The sequence below is a fragment of the Plectropomus leopardus genome, chromosome 6 (assembly GCF_008729295.1).
Source record: "Plectropomus leopardus isolate mb chromosome 6, YSFRI_Pleo_2.0, whole genome shotgun sequence".
Taxonomy (NCBI): Eukaryota; Metazoa; Chordata; class Actinopteri; order Perciformes; family Serranidae; genus Plectropomus; species Plectropomus leopardus.
In genome coordinates, this window is record NC_056468.1 from 23818200 (window position 1) to 23832538 (window position 14339).

The 14339-nt window shown below is 38.8% G+C and overlaps 1 protein-coding gene across 1 annotated transcript in view; it reads left to right on the top strand.

Annotated features, from left to right (window-relative positions):
- Positions 1–14339, top strand: part of oxct1a (3-oxoacid CoA transferase 1a) — a 57305-nt gene that overhangs the window by 7364 nt on the left and 35602 nt on the right. The window contains exons 4-7 of the mRNA XM_042488990.1: positions 1616–1751; positions 1936–2085; positions 4093–4199; positions 4798–4858. Of these exons, the coding sequence (XP_042344924.1) occupies positions 1616–1751; positions 1936–2085; positions 4093–4199; positions 4798–4858 (454 nt within the window). The remainder of the gene's footprint in view (positions 1–1615; positions 1752–1935; positions 2086–4092; positions 4200–4797; positions 4859–14339) is intronic.

Genomic DNA, 14339 nt, shown 5'->3' on the forward strand with positions numbered 1-14339 from the left:
TTTGGGTCATGGAAAAGCAGGGTCTACTTTTTCAAAGCCGTCTCCTCTCGGCTCTGATTCGTAGGAACAGTGACGCCAATGGGACAGTGGGAAACTGTTTTATGGATACATGCCTTTACTTTAACATACATTAAACATTTTTATAATGTGATTATGTTGGACTTTTAAATTGACTTGATTTGATTGCATGATGTTCCCGGAGGAATATTGCCTGTAATCAAACTTCTTCTTTTATCTTTATCTACTTTCACAACACAATGCCCCATTCAAAATGTCTTTTTATTTCTTTCATAAAGTTTTATGAAGACTATTCCTTCATAGGTTAATGACTGACCAGTCACATAAACTCAGTCCTCTTATAGCTGCTGTAGCTACTCAAGTGACAGAATAACTTTCTTTAGTCACAGAAAGTTAGAAAGGAGTACTCACAGTATTATGTTTAAGAATTAGTTTTTCTTGACGCGCATGATGGTTTGATTGGTAAATAAATTTGGGACATCCTATATGGAGCAGGTGGAACCTAAACTTGAGACCAACACGAGAATCACAGGCTCATTAGAGTGCAGTCCTCACTCTAATGACACCTCATAGTGATAAAAAAAAAAAATTGTGCAGTTTTCCTAAACAATAAACAGATGCTCCCACATGTCTCTGCGGCTGCTTCAGGTGCTGCAGGTGTATTTGGTCTCATGATCTTTCATTATGACTGTGGATAGGCTGTGCCCGTCTTTAAGATCACAAATACGAGCAGTATCATTTGGTTTGGCCCAGTTACAGCCTTGAATAACCTCTCTGGGGATTTATGGTAATGTGAGCTGGGTTGCAGTTTAACTGTAGAAAGTCAGGATATACCTGGTCAAGGAGTAAGGGCAAATGAGACGTAAGCAGTGAAGCGAACTGCACAATTTTTTTTTTTTTTTTTTTACAAAAAAGAGTCCATTGTCAAAGAGACAACAAATCAATACAAAATACCTAAATTAATTACACGTATGAAACACAAAATAATTGACTGCATACATATTTGTACCCTCTAAGACAGTTTGTGGCAGAGACACTTTCAGCAGCCATAAAGCTATAATCAGCGTTGCACATCTGAACACTACTGCTGTCCCCATTCTGCTTTGGAAAACTCTTCAAACTTTGGCAAGTTGCATGGAGATGACACAATATACACAATATATCCTCAGATGTTGAACTATAGCATCACTGACATTGAGGTCATACAAATTTAACTTTATTTGATAAATATCGCATGGCAACAACAACTCTTCTCCTCTAGGATAGCAGAGAACAGCAGAATGACTGTAGAAAACAGATAAGAAGGCAAGAAAGCACAACTGGTACCCGTGTGTCTGGGCTGTGGAAAATAAGGATTGACAGCATTTCAAATATTCAAAATTGATATATATCAATAAATGTATGTTTTGGACAACACTTGCATCTAAACATGTCTGCCGACTGTGCTGCTTTTTCTAGTTTTCTTTAAGAACTTTAGCTGGGAGGTTTGTGTTTTTAAGCCACATTTCTCTGTCTTGGTATTTGTTTAATATATATATATATGTAGCTTAATTGCACCCTTTTAAAGAGTCATGATGCTATGTGTACGTTTCTGCAGAGTGGATAACTTTGGCCTGGGTCTGCTGCTAAAGACTAAGCAGATCAAGAGGATGATTTCTTCATACGTCGGGGAGAATGCAGAGTTTGAGCGACAGTATCTGACAGGGGAGTTGGAGGTGGAACTGACTCCACAGGTTGGTCAGAAAACACACAAATTTCCTAAAAGTAAAACAGATATGAGGCGGCGAATGAAACACACATTCACAAGAAGTTTTGACATGATAAACTCCAACATCCAAATGATCAAACGGATAATGAAGCATGCGCTGGACATTTACATGCTGTACTTGTCTTGATGAGACACCCTTTTTCCCACAGGGAACTCTTGCAGAGAGGATCAGGGCTGGGGGTGCGGGGGTTCCAGCCTTTTTCACAGCCACTGGCTACGGCACACTGATCCAAGAGGGAGGCTCTCCTATTAAGTACAACAAAGACGGCAGTATTGCCATCGCCAGCGAGAAGAGAGAGGTAAGAATGGTGTGATTGTGCCATCAAGTCCATTATTAAGTCAGTGTAATCCTTTGTGATGACTGCTGCAGCTGTTTTCCAGACCCATGGGCACTCTCCCTGAGAGTTTGATTGGTGGGTTGAGAACTGCAGTCAAACTTGGGTTTGGTACATAAAAGTGGTCTTGAATTCACTTCATAATGACTCCACCATTATTTACTTTCCCAGAGCTCGGCTACAGTGTGTTGTAGCTCTGAAAACAAACTTCTGCGTACAGTAGAAGATATATAAAAGACAGGGTATGAACAAATCATCAGTGTAGGCTCCCAAAATTACACTTAAAGGGTAAGTTTGGTATTTTTTCAACTTGGACTCTTATTTTCCCAGATTTTTGTGACTTAGTGATGAATGGGAACAACAATTTTTGAAACTGTGCATTGGTCCAGTATTGAGTGAGACGGGTGTTCCCACGGTCATGGAAAACCTAGAAAAGTCATGGAATTTTACAATTGCAACTTCCAGGACTGGAAAAGTCAGGGAATTAGTAAAAATCATAGAAATTCATAGAAATTTTGTTGTGTGTCATGAAATTGCCACAGTATTCTTTCCTGGATAAGCTTTCACGTAATGTAACATGAAGCCATTTTTATTGTTTGCTGTTGATGCAACGTCACTCTCATATGTATTGATTGATAACATTTCGCTCATCATCATGTATGTTTCTTCATTTTTCCATTTCAGCTCTCTCTTCATGTGTGCCAGCTATCTGTAATTATGTTTGAATAAAGTTGGAATCTTACATGTTTGAAAAACACTGGTTAAGTGAGACAAGAAGAAAAAAAATGTCATTAAGGGTCCTTGAAAAGTCATGGAGAAGTTTTGAAAATCTGCCCATGAAAATGTGTAGTGAGAGGACTGAGGATGAGAGCACTGCAGATGGCAGAGGCAAAATAGGCTGCAATGTAATCACTTGGGGCATGTTTGCATCGTCAAATTATTATTCTCAGTGTCTGACATAATGGAAATCTTTTTTGTTAAAGAGTAAGATCCTTTTTTTTCTTTGAACCAATAACAACCTAGAAATTGCCATCATCAAACCCACCAGACTACGTTTAGATATACGCTAATTGTGTGTTTAGGGCCAGCATATTTTCACATCTCACTGGGTGAATCAAGGGTTTATTTCAACTAAATCAGAGATGATGATTGTTAGAATAATGGAGAGATGAACCAAGAGGGACTTTGTGAGTTTTATTTTGTTTCTGGTGTCTTTGAATTAAGTGTATTTTATGGTGATTAAATGATAGTTTATTTAAACGAAGTTTGGTGGTTGGCCTTAGCAATTTCTGGGCTGTTTCTATTTAAATAAAACGGCTCATACTGCTTAACAAAACGGTGTGTCTCTGTGAGGATACTTTTCATAAGTTTTTAGACACTTAAAATGATAATCTGAACACGTCAATGGTAAAAAGCAAGCACTTATGATTGATGTAAATTGGAGGGCAAACATGCTCGAGTGGTTAAATTGCGGCTTGTTTAGCAAAATGTTGCTCTAATTGGTTGCCTGGACAGAAAAACATGGGAAAATAGGGTCCAGGTTTAAAAATACTGAATTCACCCTTTAAGGAAGATTGCCCACTGCACTGAGTTCACTTTTGTAATGTGAATGTATGCATTTAGAGCACAGCAAAAAACTCTAGCCTGTGAAAACCTGCATTTAAACTTGTTTGAATGGTTGATTCAAGTGTTGCAGCAGGCCCAAAGATACTGCATTTAATGGTGAGAGAAACATCTGCATTTACTAGTGTTTGCAAAAATAATGCTTTTCACAGATGGCGTAATATGTTGTTGTGAATGTTTATCGTGTTATTGATTCTGTTTTGGGGAAAAAAAAATCCACAGTATTGTCTAATCCAAGTCTGGACTCAAGTAACTGGGCAAAGTGCAGGAATGCTGCTAAAAAAAACATGTTCGTCCTTAACTACATCCAGTGCCAATCTTTTCTTGGGCTTTGTTGTCAATGTGCAGGTGAGGGAGTTCAATGGCAGGCATTACATCATGGAAAAGGCCATCACAGGAGACTTTGCACTGGTCAAGGCCTGGAAAGCTGACAAGGCTGGAAACATAATTTTCAGGTAAATGAGGAAATGGAATTCAAGCTGTTTGGATCAAGTTGCACTAAACAGGAAATATCTGCTGGTCACACATTATTAGACCTGTTGCATTATAGCAGGACTTGTATTTACCAGGTAAATGATTCAGCTCCTTCAGGATGTCTTATTCTCTGTGGTTTTCTTTCATTTGTTCCAAGTTTCTGAACATATTGTAGTATTTCCATCACCTGCTGTATCTTGAATAATTCAGATAGCAGACTAATTTCAGGATCATCATGGTCATTACTGATTTAGTTCCAGTTAAATCACCAATCAGACCCGTTCATGGATATCCTCATTAGCTATAACACAATCTAAATTAAGTGATGACCTTCCATCCAGCATCAAGGTAATTTGCACCAACATGGTGCATGTAAATGATGAGAATTAGTAGTTGTAGTAACGTCTTTCTCCACAAGAGAGCAGTGTCTCCCAGTAGACTAACAGGCAATACTCCATACTATATACTGGATGTTACACAAACAGTTTTCATGATTACTTACTTATCCCTGCTTTTGGTTTAAATATTATTATTTCATATTTGTTTTCATATCATATCTTTCCTGCTCTTCTCTGTTAGGAAAACAGCGAGGAACTTCAACCAACCCATGTGCAAGGCAGCCAAAACCACCATAGTTGAGGTATGCATTTCCAACAACTCAACAAATTGCTCGTAAAGCTGATGTCCACCTGGAGCATGTTTACTTACAAATATCTATCAGCAAGGTCACCATCTCTGAATCTCAGCTTCAGCTTTCCTTTTTAATGGTTTTCATGCATTATGTATACTTTCATTTTCTAGGAATTTAGTTATTCTGGACCCTGACAGCTGAAACAGGTCCTCTAGGCTAAATGTAAACACATACTCTATATATCACGGCATAAAAATCCTAAATTAAACTCCAGTGCCGCCTGGAACGTATCTGGAGTGTGAATGTGTGATTTTGTATTTCAGCCAACTAAAATTGCCCCACCACCTACGTCTACAAATAACCTTTGGATAAAGCAACATTATGATGTTTTTTAACTGTAGTCCATGAAATAGCGTATATGAAAAAGTAATTTGACATTTAAATCCAACTACACAAAGCCTACACATGTGCTGTACATCCTGAAGCAGTAGAGCGTCACAAAAGTCATTAAATATATGCTGTCTCACCACCCTCAAAGGACAAGGTAGAAAAAATGACTGTTGCTTTTTTTCAGAGTCAAGGTCACAAGCAGAAATGTGAGACAGGCATCTTACAGGTGGAAGACCAGGTGTTAAATGCTTGCAGAATGAAAAGATCACCTTGAATTGAGAGGAGTTTATTTATCTGAATATATCCATTAGACCCCAGATATTATTAATAGATCGGAAGTTTAGAGATCTTAACCTCAATCTGTACGGCCAAAAATGAGGTGACAATGTCTCTCAGTCTTTCGGATGCCTATGTCATTTTATCTGTGTGGTTACCCACCTGTCTGTCATTGGATCGTCTAGAAATGTGATCGCCCATCTCTCTCCTCTGTGTGTGTGTGTATATACAGAATGTGTGTGTGTCTCAGTCTCCCTCTCCACCCCTGCAACACACAAACAGCTTCACACCTCCGATATAGGCACCGTTTGATTCAGAGAGCAGCAGGGGAGAAAAACTGTGTGTGTCTGTGAAAACCATAAAATGCAGTCGCTTTGTGAAAATAAATCGGTAGCGAAGGGTCTCTCGTAAATCTAACCGGGCTCCACAAAGCACATTTTCAATTATTTCACGGTCGCTGGACCTGAGATTTAGTCTTCTGTTGATTAGAAATGTCTGGGACCAAATGGGGAGAGTAAATTCTCTCACTAAAGCATTGTGGAGGCCTTAGTCGATTAATTACAAATATTTGCTCCATAGTGGTAAATAGCACATAAATTTACTGAGTTATAGACGGTATTCTGCACTGTTTTTTATCATGCCCAATCCAGTGTATGTGTGGTGACAATGCCCATGATGCCAATGATGGGTATCAGTGAATTATGCAAAATCAGTGCGATATACTGTGTAATATTATAGAAATTGCCAAATTTAAGCATAATGAGACGTGTCACTCTGAAAGCAGTGATGCTGCCATGAAATGTGTCTGTGTGACGTCCTCTGGAGTTGTGATGCAGACTGTAGTGACATGAATGATAATGTAGCTTTGCTTAGAGCTGCTTTATGAGATGCAAGCATAATTGGTTGGATTTAGTTTTGAACTGCCTGCTACAACCTTTGTATGCCCACAGTCATCTGCTCAGGGTGTTTTTGGTGAGTGGAGAGGATGAAACAATCGTTTAATGGATTTAGAGACCCAAGCTGCATTTGGACTGAGCAACAGAAGTGGTTTTTTTCCTTTCTGTAATTCCCAGGTGCATTTCTAAGATTGTTTTTGTGGCATTTCTACTTGCGTACAGTGGAGAATGGCAGCAACGATAGGAAAGAGAGAGAGAGAGGGAATGACATGACAAGTTGAAAGCAAGATTTGGATCCCGTAATATCTCAAGCTTCCAGGATGCACCTGACATATTTCAGTTACGAAGGACTGAGAAAAGTTAGAAACACAAACAGCTTCTGTAAACTCTCATGTATTTTGAAATGACTGCTAAATTTTTCCAACAAGAACACAGTATACACAATCTTTTACCGGAGGACTACGCATACTGTAGGTGGGTAGCCAAAAGAAATATTATTATAACTTGCCTATTTATGAAAATAATTAATGTCTCAGTCAATTAACCTTACCCAAAAGACCCTGACAGATCATCTTATTTTGAGAAAATAAAGCTCCACATTTGCATCTGAACCAAAATGAATCAATTTTAAATATAATTTTATGTTACTTGCCAGCGCTGAAACCAACTGTGTCAAACAACTGTGTCAGTTCCCGCCTAGTCTTTGAAGATTTTGCATTTCACTCGTTTTTCATGTCATGATGTTCTAATAACAAATAGTCCTTTCAGACACTTGTCATCCACGCATCAACTAAATGCTTCTATCCAGTTCTACTCATTGTAAATTGTGCTGCAATCTGACAAATGATCTCAAGCTGGATTTTTCAACTGTTTAATTGGAAATCGGTACATTTTAAAATCGGGTGGCATTTATATAAACATGAATTACCTGTTTAGGTGACATATTTTGGATATGTTGTTTACATGGGCTTAGAAAATTAGGGTCATTTATATTCATCGTATACATGATAAGTACTAGTGTCACAGTTACTCGTTGCTGCTAAACCCCCCCCCCCCCCCCCACTGTACATTTATTAATTTATTACAACTGAACACTAGTTAGTTTCTTCACTGCTCTGATCGCAAATGCTGTCTGATTTGGGCACCAACCATTTCTCTCTCTCTGTGTCTTCTAAACCCCACACACACTCAGCTAAAGTTATCAATGAAAGCTGCTACTCTGCTCTTATAACACAGTCCTCCACAACAGAGCCAGCCTGTCACTGTCACTACCACTGTGTAGGACAGGGGAGCTGTGGATGAAGATAGTTGCTGGAGCTCCCTTTAGGTAGCATAGCAATATGGAGATCAGGTCCAGTGAAACCACTCAGCCCAGAATAAGGCCTCAGGCCAACAATGCCAGAACTGACACAGAGTGTAACAGAATAATACACCTAGAGCTGCTGATAAAGCTGGCGTAGCTTCTGTTAATCTAAATCTGTATTTTGTATTTTGAGTATACCAAAGACATATCGAGGATGCAAGAGATATTAGATAGAGAGCAGTCAGTCTCTTAGAAATCGCAGCAGCAACACCTCAGGCTCAAAGCAGCAGATACCCAGCCTCTTTAGTTACCAAAAGTAAAATATCGTTTTCTTCATTGCCACAGAAGTGAGACGCTTTTGCTGCTGCCATTGTTTGTGTGTCTGTTACATAATTTGGTGGAAGCTGTGCCTTCGACGATAGCCAGTGGCTCTCAAAAACTTGGATGATGTGTGTACATACAACAGTTTTGTGGTTTCTTTAGGAGGGCTCCAGCTAGCATATTTGGGCTCATCAAAGCAGGACAAGGTCTTGTTTGGATCTCTGAAAAAAAGGGTGTAGCGCTCATACATGTAAACACAGTACTCCAAAACCCAGATCATAGACTGTTACACAGCACCATGTAAACACATTCCCTGTCTTCCTTACACTCTGCAGATGTGAAGTTGTTTTTTTGAAAATATAACAGTAAAACATAGTGAATTCTCTTCCTCATTTTATACTGATACACTTAAAATACCTGGTAGTAAATAATGCAAACAACATGTATCCTAATATAAAATATATACAATAAATACCATATTTTAAATGAAACGACATTCAATAGGTGTGTGTATAAGTACTTGGAATCCCAGTATAGCCGTCTGAACATTTCTTTTCCTAATCATCCTATCAGGTGATTTGTCAGATTGTATCCACCATGTTTTTTATGATGCCTTTTTATGGCACATATGAACATTATCTATGCCAAGCCTACTTATTGGTGACAATAAAATGATAGCCCTGTATTACAGTACCCATTAAGACCTTTTATCTCTGATACTGGAGTAATTACCATCTCTCTAAATGTATCTTTAGAATTCAGTGTGTGCTCAGTCATAAATCTGCTGATATGCTGTCAATATGGACCCTGCTGTCTTGGCACACTGGTTAAGGTTGGGAAAGGAACCTACAGACAAGGTCAGGTGTATTTGAGGCTTTTATTGAACTTGCAGCTCAGCTTGGCAGCTCAGGCCAGTGTGCCACGAACAACCGTGTTACACAGTAAATGTCTTGTCTGCTAGACCAGATTTCTTCCTCTGTAGCCTATATACATATATGCCAGTTAGGCTCAAGCTGTTCAAGGGCTGAGCAATTAATTGTTATCAAAGAGCAAAAAAATTCAGCACATTGTGGCAGGAAAATTACCAGGACAAGGAATAAATGGGTAGAATAATATGCACTTTTCTGTTTTTAGTTAAAGGGCAGCAACTTAGACAGCAGATAAAACAAAGCCAGAACAACCAGGCTGACGTATTAAATTTAGTCCAGATTAGATTAAAGTTTTGTCTTGCTTCACCAGTTGTAAAATTAAGTCCCACAGTCAGTCAATAAAACCCCCCAAATCTCCTTACCATTTTGACATATGGTCATAGTTGAAATGAGTTCCATAAACACTGATGAGCTTCCCCTTGACACATGGCAAAAGCTGGTGCCCATTAGCCTCTTTAGTTTTGTTTAGCCAACCCACCTCCCTCCATGTATTGTTTGAATTACTGGTGCTTGAACTCTAAACTTGCAGAATGAGATGACTGTCTGCAGGCACAGTAGTTCACTAAATCAAAAAGTTCTTCACTCACACTTCTTAATGTGTGCCTCAGTGTTGTAGCTTTGTTATTTCCAAGACATTTCAAATGTTAATATTTGTATGTTTTAAATTAGGGATACTCGCCTTTGACTTTCACAGTCCTGATACCTGGGCTTTGGGTATCAGCCAATACAGAGTGTGGATCATGGACGTGTGTGGACATGAATAACCTGTTTATGAGGCGTAGTCTGGTTATTATCATATATCATAAATTAAAACACTATTTAAGATACACCCTGACATTTCCATGTAGAAGATGACATATAAAAACAAATACATACATACTGATGGATATGAATTTACAGAATTATTTTTTTATAATTATTTTTTTTTCCCAGGTGGCCACATACACTCTACTCATTGGAAACAAATGAAAAAAGATGCTGATGCTCAATTAAAAAAGCTATGTGGACATAGGCTCTAATGTGGCCTGCTGCTATTCTGCTGATATGTAACATGAACATTATATATATATATATAGCCTAGTGTTAACTTTTTACTTCTGGCAATTACATTTAGGCTTGAAAAATTCTAGAAGTTGTGTTCATTTGTGAAGATTATATTTTCAAACAAGACGTGTAAGTTGCCTATAAAAGTTTGTTCCCTACAGAGCTTATTCTCTACAGTAATCCAAAATCTGATGGAAAAATCCCATAGGCTTTTTTGACGAAACTAACTTCCGCGTTGACCTACAGAAAAATGTCATCCATGGGGCACTAAGTGAGGCTTAAGGCTCAGTGAATGGTTTAGCAAACGTGCAGATTTGTAACCTGGTGACTCCGCTTCTGTGAGATATTAATGGCCAAATCTAGGAAAAATAAGAATTTTATTATAAATTGTATCAAAGTAAGTCTTTCTTATATGTGAGCTGTTAATAGATCACATTTTTCCGATATTCATCACAATGTGTTCAGTCCCTCAGGTCAGTGACCACTGGTGTATCATTGTAGTCCCCGTCTAAATCCTGATACAAGATTCTCCTTTTTTTGTACTGAATCTAAACTACAAGAGGCAGGAAGGGTGTCAGAAAAGAAGATAACACAAAAGCACTTTGAAAATTACCAGATCATCACCAGCTCCTGCCATGGTTACTAGGCAACCAAACCCTGCTATTCAATTGTTGAATGTTCCACAGTATCCAGCTGGTCCAGTTATTCCCTTATCGCAGTTACAGTTAAAGGCCCCAATTGCATTGTGGGATACAATGCACCAGAGACTGAATCAAAGCAGTGGTTTCTGCTGTTGTTCTACCATCAGTCACAGTAAATGACTCAACTGTATTCTGTTACTGCAGCAATGCGATGTAGCAGCGTGGGTGTTGGTGTGCACGAACCAGTCATGCATGCATGAATTGATTGAATGTATTTGTCAGTGTGTTTTGTTCTTTTAACCACGCTAGAGGTCTAATTAGATAAAAATGACCTCCATCCCCCCAGGTTTCAGCCTCAGCCAGCCTTCCACTGTACATTTGTGTTAAAACAAAAATAGCGACAAAAGCATTTGCACACAATAAAATAAAAGAAGACAATCTCAGTTTTCATGTGTGTCATGAATTCCGAACTTGAACTATGTGTAGGTCCGCCATGTTGTTTTTTTTTGTTTTTTTTTACTGCAAAGTTTGGACTTGGAATGATAGTTGTTGTCATTGTGGTATGTAATGCCTTGTTTGCTCCCTGCTGAAATTTTAATTATTTATCACAGCCCACATTATTCATGCTATTTTGCAGCACTTACTATGCCTTGTTGAGTTTTCTTGCCTTGTTCTTGACTTGTGCCCTTGACTAATTCCATTACTCAAGCTACTGTTGGCAAATAATTATAAATCCACTCATTTTCCCCATCATTTCCTGCCTGAAGATGTTTCTGCATTAGGCTTTGTTTCCATTAGATGTGCAATGAATGTCACAATTTCTGTCAGTGTTTCGCACACATTGTGGGAAACAGTGTTTCTGGTCCATGCTGTCTAGGTGGCCCTGGTTCAGCCCTTATTTAGATCACCACAGTGCTTTATAATATAATTCATATGTACCAGAAGGTGACAAGGCTTCGAATCTAAACGTATATACACATCCTTATTGTACAGTAAAGTAATGATTCCTCATTACTCTCACCGGGTGCTGATTTTGACATAATACATGTGACAGCAGGAAAGTTAACATTGTCCTCATAATAGTGTCACTTTTGTGACTTTGAGCTGAAACCTCTCCAGAGCAAATGGTGGTAATTGCAAGGCTGGCTAGGCTACAACCACCAGCAAATTGCTGTAAAAACAAAGGTGGATGTGTATAAAAGCCTTTGACATCCCCTTTACTCCCCCAGCAGTGCCTGTATGCCCGTTTGTATGCATATAAGGGAAGAAAATTCGTCACAGTGACACTGTTGTCAATGATATTGTAGCAAGGATTATCTTGAGATGTGAGACTACGCATCAATTAATAAATCAGCAAACTTGATAGTGAGGGAGGATGAAAGAAATTATTTCTAGTAGCCCTGAAAAAAGTACACATGACCTAGAAGTGAGCTCGTGAATAAACTACTATCTAGTAAGCCAGATGGTAGCAAGCAAAGTTACAAGACCAGATAATATTCATTCATGTGTCAATTCTCTGAAACAAAATTTGGGTTGCTGCTTGTCCATTTCTGTTTTGGCACTGTTTTATGCACAAAAAGTAAATTCAATTAAGCTCATATTGGCACCTGATGAAGTAGTTGACCAAATGTAGTCAATGGGCTTACAGCTGCTCAGGTCAGAATCTGAATAAAAATCTTCTGAATAAATTTGAAGCTGTAGTTTCATTTTGAGCTGAACAGAAAAGCTGATTGATATTTTATAACTAATGTATCTAACAGCTTACCTTTTTAAGGATGTTGCTGGCAGTGTTTGTACATCTGCTCTGCCAAAAACAATGTTCCCAAATGATTTGCTCCACTTTATAATAATTTTTCCTGAAAATAAGGACACACTGAACATTTTGTTGATTACTTGTGCCAGTCAGGTTTGACATAGACTTAAATTCACATGCAGTGCTGATATTTACTGATGACTTATGTTAAAGCCGGTGACAGACTGGAGCTCTGTGGTTTAATAATCAACTGTACTGTAGGTCTCTGTACGAGTGGTTGAACAGAGAGGCAGAAAAGGGGGAAGATAGTCGAGATAAAAAGAGATGACAGGAGGAAGACAGATTTGCTGAACATATGCACAAACTGAATGTTTGAAATGGCAAATTTGCATGTTATACGCACTAACCGTAAGTTCAAGGTTCTCTGATGACTGCCTATCATCTGAATCTGAAGCACATTGCACGGAGGCTTATGAGTCCTTTGAAATGTAAACATTACTGTTTCAGCAGGGACTGGAGTCCCAAATCCGTATGATAAAATGTCCTTTGGTGTGCAGTATGTGTCATTTGAAAAATGTATTTTTAGTTCCTCTAATGTTGTCAGGGTTTGCATTGGCTGGCTGTCTCCCATTTTCTGGATACCGTAAAGGCTGTCAGAGGCGAGGCAAGTTTCCACTGAGAGGAAACAGATTGCTCATGTTGTCAGTATTCTGGGTTAGAGGATAGAGCCGGAGCTGAGCCCCGAAAGTGGCAGCAGAGCGTGGCCAAGTGCCCACATACACAAACACACACGTACACGCACTGGGAGGAAGATGGAGAGGCTATAAATACGCAGGGTAATGAGAGTGTGGTGTCGCTGTCATCCTCATGCTCTGTCGCCCGTGGCCACACCATCTCTTTCTCCTGACTGTCGCATCTCACTACGTGCACAAAGACGCGTGCACAAACAAGACACAGACATGAAGGATTATGTGCTCAGGTAGCTCTGCAATTAAAGTATTAGCTACAGAAGCTTTTGCAGGCTGTAATATCTCAGTTTGTGAAGGTGTTATATTATGTGATTTAAAGGTCCAGTGTGTAGGATTTAGGAGTATCTATTGGCAGAAATAGTATGTAATATCCAAGACAATATTTTCATTAGTTTAACACCTGAAAATAAGAATTACTGTGTTTTGATTACCTTTGAATACGCAGTTAATCTATGTAATGAGAGTGTTTTACGGAGTCTGCTGTGTTGTTCAGAAGCCCAGAATGTACAAATCAAACGGTCAAAGTTCAGCGTCCCTAGCGGATGATTCCATGTGATTTTGGTGACACCCAGATTTTACCTTGACCATCATTTGCACACAGATTGGACAGGCTTAATATGTGTCCAATACAGAAGTGCTTCATTCACCAGAGATGATAAAATGTACTTTGATCGTGAATGACCTAATTTTGATTAAATGTGCTGTGGTTGTCAGTGTTCATCGGATTATTTTTTTTTAAATTTTTATAATCTTGGAAGGCTCCTAAAAGTGTGAAATGAACAATGTTCGCCATTCTTGGTCCTGTTTGTTCATTTGGTGATCGTCACGTAGGCCAGATGGTCGCACTGAGTGTGATCAGCTCACAATGAACACCTTTTCTTGGAGCATTGAGTGTGTTTGGTACCGAAAGGTTGTCTATGCATGGATGATGAATTCCTGTCTGAAAGCATGCTGGTGTTTTTCCATTTCATGATCAGAACTGATTTTATGTCCATGTAAGTAAAATGTGTTTGTTTTTTTTATTTTGGCTGAGCAAATTAATTAGTGTAAAGCATAGCACATTTCCAGCATTGTTTAATAACAGTAGAGGAAACAGTGTATGCAGCACCACTGGTGGTAGTTTATTCTAGGAATCTGGTAGCATTGCGATTTAATCAGTTTGAGATTAACAAGATTTGACAAAGCTCA